General features: G+C 33.3%; 1 protein-coding gene across 1 annotated transcript; it reads right to left on the bottom strand.

Annotated features, from left to right (window-relative positions):
* Window positions 1-6,116: 6,116 nt before the first annotated feature.
* Window positions 6,117-7,332, bottom strand: LOC113331806. Its single transcript, XM_026578448.1, has 3 exons — window positions 7,212-7,332; window positions 6,864-6,948; window positions 6,117-6,401 (listed from the first exon to the last, which is right to left on the bottom strand). Exons 2-3 carry the CDS (start codon window positions 6,927-6,929, stop codon window positions 6,138-6,140), a joined length of 330 nt encoding a protein of 109 aa, XP_026434233.1. The 5' UTR covers window positions 6,930-6,948; window positions 7,212-7,332; the 3' UTR covers window positions 6,117-6,137.
* Between the last annotated feature and the right edge of the window lie 2,697 nt (window positions 7,333-10,029).

A 10,029-nucleotide genomic window follows, 5' to 3' on the forward strand; every position in this document is an offset into this window, starting at 1 on the left:
GCCTTTGTATTTTATGGAAAATCATGCAGAACATATATCTCAAATGGAGCTATTCAATTGTCTTTTTTGAGTTTGATGATACTCATTGATTTATATTTTAAGTACACATAGTAATTCTTTCTCTTTATAGTCCAGGGTATATGATTTGTTGTTCCATCAACATGGAAAATGGAGTACTAATTGACTGATTATGAAAAAAAATTGGTTGTCTTTCGATTAGTCAGTGTCACTATTTATGGAAGATGAGTTAGAAACTGACCAAGTTTTTCTAATTTGAATAGTCACTACATCAGATACCCATGCTCAATTACAGTTATACTCGAACAAAATTCTCACTAATGTGTTGGATTATTTATGCTTTTCTGACTGAACTCTGTTTCCACATTTTCGGCTTAGTGAATTTTGAGATACTTTCTTCCATTCTTTGATACGACCATGTTTATTAAGCCGATTTGTACTGTACATTGCAAGAATTGCTTAATAATGTTTTGGATATATGAAACCATGAAGATATTTATGAAAGGTAAGGAAATGTGTAGGGGGAATGCACGAATGAAAATTCACCAGTTAACATGTGTTTCAGCATGAAACTGTATGTGCATACATTTTTTTCCCAACTAAAAGATACTTTTTTTCATAAGGTTATGGTATGTTAAACTTCCAGACCAATTTGCTACTTCTACGGGTAACTTTTACGTTGACGCTTCTTCGAGTATTGTGATTTGTTTATCCTTACCTCTAATGGACATGCTAGACAACCGAAAGATAGCACATAATCAGTGCGGTAGATGCAATCCCGGATTATGTGCAGTAGATGCAATCCCTTCATGAACTGAAGATATAGTTTATAAGTCTTACCGCTCAACATATTCTTCGACACATTCAATGCCTTCTTGATGCAATGCTCTCGAAACTCAAAATTTACAGGTTACTTTTGTATGAGTACGTAGTATTAAATGGTATTAGATGGTACGTCTATAATTTATACGAATTTAACTCTTTTCTAAGATGCCTTCTTTTATGAGTAAGTACAAAAATAGGAACATAGCAAGTTAGTTGTATATATTGCTAAGAAAGCCAGAATTCGTAATTTAAACTTTTGTAATTTGTGATGAATTAGATGGGACCATGCTCTTTATTATGCTATAATTTTGGGCAGCATATAGCTTCTTTGATCAAAGACATGAATAGCTTAATATAGTCTTACTTTTAACGTGAATACGTCGCATTGGGTTGTCAACACTTCTCATTCGAAACCACATAATTTATCAATGACGAGAAAGAAAAACTCTCTGTAGACCTTTGTCTGGAGAATTGAGTTTTGTCTACCAAATTGGTGTTTTACAATTGAGTTAAAACATAAACTGTTGAGATAAAAAAAAACTTTTAAATACACTTTATTTTTGTTTTGTAAGATGCGATAATAAACAGAGCATCCATTTGAAGTATTAAGAAAATCAGGTTATACGATACGATATCTAATTAAGAGATAAAGAACAAAGAAGTAGATATTGAATTTTAATAATTATATGGATTTCAAGCATTATATGCAGGTTGTGATTACAAAGATATTGTATGTAATCTAGCGACACAATATTTAATTCCACCAAAGCAACATAAACATATAAGGAGAACATATCACACAAGAGTGGAATAAGAATGCAACCAAAGTGTTCATAGATCTAGACAACTCCATAAAAATACAATATTATAAATATACACTAAAAGGAAAGAAAATGTAAAAAAAAAATCACACTAATGCCCAATTCAAAGTCCCATTTTACAGTGTTTCGTCCATGGTTTTACAAAAAAGAAAAAAAGTACTCAAGAAATTGGACTAGAAAATGAAGATGCATAATTTCTAAGATTAAGGGTATAGGTATATAATATACTGAAGGTTGAAAGAGATCTGGGATTATTCTTATTATTTTTGCATTAACTTGAAAAGGATCTGGGAAAGAAATCAAGGAACATAGGCTAATAGTTATTCAAGAGATGGAGAAGGTACATGCAAGGGAATATATGAACGAAAATATTTAGAGTGAAAAATGGAATTCAATTATACAAGTATAGGGCGATTCTTTTATATAAAAGTTTGGACCAACAATACTGTTAGGAAAGCTAACAAGGTAGTTGATATTAATTACGCATCTGGGCGACAATTTTTCATTAAATTGGGTGCGAGATATGGATCGTAGAAGTATTGATGAGAGTAAGAGATTACAAAGAGAATGTGAAATGCAACTCAAAGATCTGATTATTTTTTTCAAGAAATCATGGTTTTAGATTTGTAGCTTAATTTCATTAATTGTAGCAACCACAGTCGTACTCACCTATATTATTAATTTGTTTATAAATTAAAATTGAAATTATTTGTAACTCAAGATTGTTATAAAGATAACAAATAGTGCAGATTAAAATTTATCGTTTCCTGTTTTCTCGACTAGCAAATGAGTATTTTCCTATTTTTGGAGTACACAAACTTTTTTCGGAATTTTTGATGACATAAGTTTAAGATCTATCATGAATTTATGGACATTACAAACTTTAATAATCAATCATAAAATATTTCTGATGATCAACATGAATTCATATCAACCAGAAAAAGATCGTTTAACGAAAGAAATCATGGAAAGATTTCTATAGTTAAATTGTTGAATTGTATTTGTGTGCATGATTCGATTCCAAAAATGTTGAAACCAACGTATGATTTTTTCTTTTTAAATCTTGAATAATTTTAAATAATCTGAATGGTGGAACAACTTCACAATTTTGTTTGAGCCAAACTTATAAATGAAAAGACCGATACATTTATCTTTTAAACACTAAAAAAAATGTACGACACATGGTCCATGTTGTCGGAGGAAACCAAACCTCCCTATATGAGAGAGAAAAATGTATTAAAGAATATCCAAAGTCACGTGATGATATTATGGTTTTTGATAAAGGTCGATATCTAATTGATCACCGTCATGATGATGGAAAGGAACAACAACCTGTAATTGACATAAAATAAACAAGATATATGTTACTCATTACAACTGAAATTGTCATGAATGCTTAATTTCCACACTAATGTGGATGTTTCCTTCTATTGTCACATGTTAATGACTGTTCCGCATCCATTTACAGTTACTATAAGTCAAGCATAACACAATATTTGTACGATGCTTAAAAGAAAATATCAAGACGCGAGAAAGACGATTTATGTGATATACTAAGATATACCAAGTATCATGAATTACATCAGTTAACAAGTAATTGTATTGTTGGTGGATACACATACGGCATACTTGGATGTTAAGGAATCCAACATTATTCTCATTGGAAAATTTCTCCTAATATGCGGGCAGTGTAAGGTTGCATTTCTCCTGGGTTCTTATCCATTTAATAAAAAGGCAACACGCGGTAATGGTTCCATTATAATTTTGGATTGATTAACGTCGGCGTAACTGGAGGTATAATTTTGATAGATACAATGATCTTTTAATATCCTAAACTATCTATGATTGCTTGATGAAACAATATTTATAATTATACTACGACATTAAATGTTCGTCAAATATATTTTAGAAGTTAATACATGATTGGATAATTGATTATGGTGATTTTCAATTCTTAGATAAAATTCTACACGCTTTTGCAATTTATGAGTTTTTTTTTATCCAAACGTAAAAGGAAACATGTAAAGGTGAGAGGTTGAGTTTGGTTTCATATAATCAAATATGTTATTCGGATAAATTTTGAGATACCTTAATTTTTCATGATTCTTGAATTGAATTTTTATTTGAATGTAATATTTACTTGAGAATCACTAGATTCAATTATAGAAATTAATAAATGACTAAAAAAATTTAATAAACAAAAGGCAACATGTAAAGATAAAAAGTCGAGTTGGGTTCTATATAAACATTTTATGGATACCTTAATTCTTCACTATTTGTGAGTTGAATTTTTATTTGAATTTAAATAGTGTACTTACTTTCACTAGATTCAATTTTATCTTTTTCCAAGGAAGAGAGAACCATGTCATATTGTTGATCATGTTTCTCATGATTTTATTGATCGATATGGGTAGATGAAAGTGGTGACACAGATTATGTTTTGGTGATTTTGTGAATGTGTGTAGTTACCGGTTTAGTAAAAATATGACAACTGAAAATGGGGATGAACATCTCATTTTTATGTGTTAGTTAATGAACTACTTTATGGATTCTTATGATCATGTAATCCAAACATGTACATTGTTTTACATTGTTACCGCTATTAGTAGATACACGAATGAATTCTAGAAGCTTCATTAAACATTAGAGACTTGATACAATTTCAAGAGAATTTATCAACGTCCAACTGCTCGGAAAATTTGTAGCAATCAAATTGGTTACATATATTAAATTAGATGATTAAAAAAAAAAAAGTAACAACGTATTAGAATCTTATATGCTAAAAAATACTGTTTACCAAATTGAGCAGGCTTATACCATTTTTTTTCACCAAATTGATGCTTTAGTATTACGTTGTTTACATTTGTTAAGTAAAACATACTATACTTTCAAAGTAAATTACCAACCATTTAATCTTTCATGGAGTTGACCTAATTTGAGCATTTATGTTTTATATCATTCTCTAAATAAAGTGAAATATGTTTGGTAGAGAAAAATGACATCTCATTTGTTGCTCTCTCATCGTTATCATCATTACATTCTAAACTAAACTAAGTTGCTTTCCGAATACTATTCCTATTTTCACTAGGATCATCCGATTATGACGTGTCGGTCACTGTGACTCCGTTATCCCCGGATTTGGGCATGTGTAAATTTATGTCGTGGTTTTAGCAGTCAAAAATATATATGCTACTACTTTCTGTTCTGGACACTTACTTCTTCTTGAATTCATTGACTCATACCTCCAGATTGATCAATACTTTAGAGGCATTGGTAGTTGCCGATGCAAGTGCACCTATTGCATGGTATAATGGTCTGTTAGGTAACAAAAATATAAAATTGTCAGCACATGTCTTCGTTAACTAGAAATGGACCACTAACCTCTAAACTCGCTTGTAAACGTTCCAGTAATGATAACAACTATTGGAGTATTAATAAAAACTGACACTAACATGGGAGGTTGAGCCGGGGCCGTAAGGCCCCGGTGATGCCTAGTTTTGAATAATAAGATAAAGAGCAGTGTTGTCCCGCGCAGCTGAGCGGGACTGCCCAATGAGCAACCAGCGTATAAAGCGTTCGATTATTTTGCCAACCGTTGGATCAACATAAGTTTAGCTTTTCCAATAGAATACAGCTAGCATATTTTATTATTATTAGTTGGTCCTTTTCAGTTTTTTGCTTCACATTATGTCCTTTGTCCTCTGTCTCTATCTATTAGAGCTTCATTTTCTTTTCGATTCCATGGATTCCGATAATCTTACGGAAACTCCATCTGTCTACGGAACTAGCGGAGTAGAGATTAAAGTGATGACCTATTTGATTTGATGAATTTTGATTTGGATCTAATCATTCTGATCTGATTTAATTTGAAATTGTATTGATAAAAGCAAGATGGGAGAAATGAAATGGTAACTGGTTACCGGAAGGAGGATAAACAGATGAACAGGAATGGTATGATGAAAACTCTTAAGTTTCCCATACAGGTAGAACACCTAAAGTATTGGATGGAAAATTCGCTCATTACAATCTTTTTATTTATTTCATTCATTGTAATTGTAATTTTCTTTTTATATGAGATTTTGTATGGGCCCTCTCTCTCTCTTTCTCCATGACTCTATCTGATTACTTAAAATTTGGGATCTCGGTTTTGCAGGATGAATGTGGGTATTTTCATAAAAACAATAGTAATGGTCGGATAAAATAAAATTAGTCCATATACAAGAATGCTAAGAATGAATTCGTTTGGTTTTATGGACGATTATTTGCTGGATTCTCCATTCTTCTTATGGACACAAGTCATCAAGTAGAGTTAGTAGTTCCATTATGCTATATCCTCATCATCAGTATCAAGTAGGGACTATCGGTTCTCCGTAAAAAAACAAAAATTTGACACAGTTATTCTCTGTATACCATTGATTCTTTTGTTGAGTTCAAAAATTAAGGACAGTGTATGAAAACCAAAACCATAATACTTTAAGCAAAAACTTTTAACTTAAAAAAAAGACATGAATCACAAATGGGATTTGTGTTACCATAATTATAGTCGAAAGGGTAGGAGTCATTTTTGTTGGTGCGTGGAAATAGTAAGCTGTTGCCGTTAGCAGTAGCAGGCTTTGGCATTAACTCTATTGCTTCATGTCTCATTTCCTTGTCATGAGCAGGATTCCCGTGACCCTTTTCCTGCTCTTGGTCAAGTCTCATCCTCGTTCTCTTGGTGTAGTACTTCTTCATCATTTCCTGCAAAGTAAATATAAATGCTGTATGACTAAATTTTTCAAAATAAAAAAAAGTAAAATACATGAAAATCAATTAAAAACTAAAAAGCTTATCTGCAGATTGAGAGTGACCACTACTACCCCTTAGTGACATGATAATCGATTAATAACTAATCACTCTTATTATTCGCAATAGTTTCTTAATTAGTGACATGATAATCGATTGAAATGTTTAAATCGAGCAAAACAAAAGATTGGAATGTTTTTTGTTGATTAAAATTTTTAATTAACTGTACTCAAAACTTTGATTCCATTTCTTTTTTGGCAAGTTTGGTAAACGGAACCCTAGAAAAAATCATCATGAGAAAAATAGTGACCACGCGTGTTTTCTGAGTTACATTTAATTCACCATATAACTTTTTGAGACAAGCATCTGCACTGTAGAGCAGACAGATAGAGAGATTTTGATTTTTAGGTTGCTTACAGTGGTTGTTGAAGTACGGCCTGATTCTGGACCACCTCCCTCCTCGTTAAAGTAAACAGCTTCCATCGATGGTTAAGATTGTTTGCTGGTTTGAGTTTTAAAACATTACAGAATTAGTATTGATGTGATAAATTAGTACTAGTTTTGAATGATGAAACATGCCCTAAATAGTTGAAGATGAATAAAAAGATTCAGAACATAATGATATAAATCGATAGAGATCCAAGAAAGTCTTTGTATAATAACTTGATTAAATAAACTAGCAGTCTGAGAAAAATATCTGCATTTTTTATTTTTACAAATTAACAGAAAATATTTGAAATGAATGAGAAATTAACTCCTCTGAACCTGAAATTGAGATACAGGGAGAAAAGAAACCCAAAAATTAGAAGGTCTCATACAACATATCGATCTAACTTCTCAAATGAGTGCAAACATCATAAGGCCAGAACAAGACCAAGCAGATTTTTAGAAAAACAAAAAAAGCTTGCTAAGCTTGTTGGAAATTTTGGCTAAAAATAGAGGATGAAGAAAACAGAGAACAAAAAAATATTTTATCACTGGAGCTTCAAGGCCTTGTGATTCTTTTCAGCAATTATTTCGACCCTTCCCAATAAATTGGCGAGTACAATCGGTCAGCGAAATATTGCTGTCAGGATACAATGAAGCCCTAACAACGTTGTTGGATTCAAAGGTTGTACTCCCTTGACCCAACCAAGAACACATTGTATTTGTTTCTGAAGATGCTTAGAGAGAAAGAGTTTTTTTTTTTTGATGATAATTGTAATGGGAAGAATCCTTCGCTATTTATAAAGAGTTTCATGCCTTTTGGAGATGTCGTTTCATCTTCAAAAAACGCTATCAAAGGTCGTCATCCATTAATGGGAAGCGACGCGACTGTAGAAAATTCTGATAACCGATTTAGGTTTTGAATTTCAAAACCAAGAAAATTTTCTACGAGACGTTGTCTCGCAGACCCCCACGACCTGAACCTGCCGGGAGGGGCTACACCCCCCGGACCCCCCCCCCCACCCCCCCACCCCCCACACACACACACAGCGGCAAACAATATTGAAAATATCCAACATTCTCCCCCTAATTTCAAAATTGAAAACAACACAAAACACACAAAAGTAAAAAACTTTTAAATCAGAGTGGCTGCATCACCAAAGTGACTGCCTACGTACCATAGTGAGATCAAGCCATCGTAGTTCACACTTAGTTGGGAAATAAGCATCTTCGTCGAAAACAATACATAAATGATAGGTATCTTTTGGATTTGAACCTTCACTTAGTGTAAGAAATTCAAAGCCTTATCGGGGTTCAGTGGTGAAACCAGTCTTGAACCAAGTACCCCATGTGATAAAACCGGAATCTCCACACATACTGATATGGTAGTGTGTTATGTAGCCAGCACATTAATGGCCCTGTGCTTATCCTAAATTCATGAGTCACTCAGAGAGCGGTCTTTTTCTCTTAGGAAACGACCTGATTTCCATACTCATATAGGTAAGTCTCTAAGGTTCTTCTGCGATACACCTGTAAACAACTATAGACTTATTAAGGATTTTCATCCATCCTTTGTTTCTTGCAGAACCATGGCACTAATTTGAAATGGGAAGTTTATTATTAGTGCACCATGACCACTTCCATAACTTGTTGGTACCACATTGAACCTTGTTTATCTTTTTCAAAACATAGGTTGGGTTTCTGCTATAGGTGGTCAACTTTCCTTCACAGACCTTAGTCCCATTTCCTCACATTTTATTGAAAACATTGCATTTGGTAGACTCTTTGTGAATGGGTCTGCCAAGTTCTTCTTTAATTCAATAAAGCTAACCGAAAATACTCCTCTCTTGAGTAGTTGTCTCACAATTTGATGTCTAAGACTTGCATGTCTTGACTTCCCATTATATGTCTTGTTAGTGACATTAAAAATCGTAGCCTGATTATCACAATTAATCAAGACTGCTGGAGTTGGCTTCTTCCAAAATGGGATTTCCTCAAGTAAGTTTCTAAGCCATTCTGCCTCCTTACATGCATCCGTAAGTGCTATCAATTCTGACAACATTGTTGAATCAGAAATACAGGTTTGCTTCTTGGAACTCCAAGACAAAGCAGCACCTCCTAATGTAACTATCCATCCACTAGTCGACTTGGATTTGGATTCTACATTATTCCAATTAGCATCATTGTATCCTTCTAATACAACGGGATAGCCTTGATAATGCACACCATAATCAATGGTTCCCTTCAAGTAAGCCAATACTCTTGAAACTGCTTTCCAGTGTTCAACTCCTGGGTTACTTGAGAAACGACATAGCACTCCCACGTCTTGGGCTATGTCCGGCCTTGTGCAATGCATAACATACATAAGACTTCCAATAACACTGGAATACTCAAGTTGCTTATGAGCACGTCCAATATTCTTCATTAACTTTACATTAGGATCCATAGGAGTGACGACTGGGATGTCATCAAAATGACCATACTTCTTGAGAAATTTCTCAATATAATGAGATTGGGTTAAAACCAACTTATTCCCCTTTCTTAGAATTTTAATTCCTAAGATCACATCAGCCTCTCCTAAATCCTTCATGTCAAAGTTAGAGCTAAGAAACCTTTTTGTTTCTTCAATACGAGATATGTCATATCCAAAAATAAGCATATCATCAACATAGAAGCAGAGAATTACACATCCAAAACTATCATGCTTACTATAGATACATTTATCAGTATCATTCACAACAAAACCATATGACAAAGCTACCTTATCAAACTTCTCATGCCATTGCATGGGAGCTTGCTTCAAGCCATAAAGAGATTTAACCAACTTGCAAACCTTCTTTTCTTGGCCTGGCAATATGAAACCTTCAGGTTGTTCCATATATATCTCTTCTTCTAAATCACCATTTAGAAAAGCAGTTTTGACATCCATTTGATGAATAATTAAGTTGTGAATAGAAGCAAGTGCAATCAAACAACGAATAGATGAGATGCGAGCAACAGGAGCATATGTATCAAAGTAATCAATTCCATGTTTTTGCTTATAACCCTTAGCAACTAATCTGGCTTTAAACTTATCAATGGAACCATCGGCATTCATCTTTCTTTTGAATATCCATTTACACCCAATAGGCTTTACGCCTGGAGGTAAATCACAATA

The sequence above is a fragment of the Papaver somniferum genome, unplaced genomic scaffold (assembly GCF_003573695.1).
Source record: "Papaver somniferum cultivar HN1 unplaced genomic scaffold, ASM357369v1 unplaced-scaffold_128, whole genome shotgun sequence".
Lineage (NCBI taxonomy): Eukaryota > Viridiplantae > Streptophyta > Magnoliopsida > Ranunculales > Papaveraceae > Papaver > Papaver somniferum.

Excerpts from the sequence above, each read along its gene's own strand:
- LOC113331806 (XM_026578448.1), bottom strand. The coding sequence starts at position 6,929 with ATGGAAGCTGTTTACTTTAACGAGGAGGGAGGTGGTCCAGAATCAGGC. Across the intron at positions 6,402-6,863 it reads GCCGTACTTCAACAACCACT|GAAATGATGAAGAAGTACTA; the intron begins GTAAGCAACCTA and ends TTTACTTTGCAG.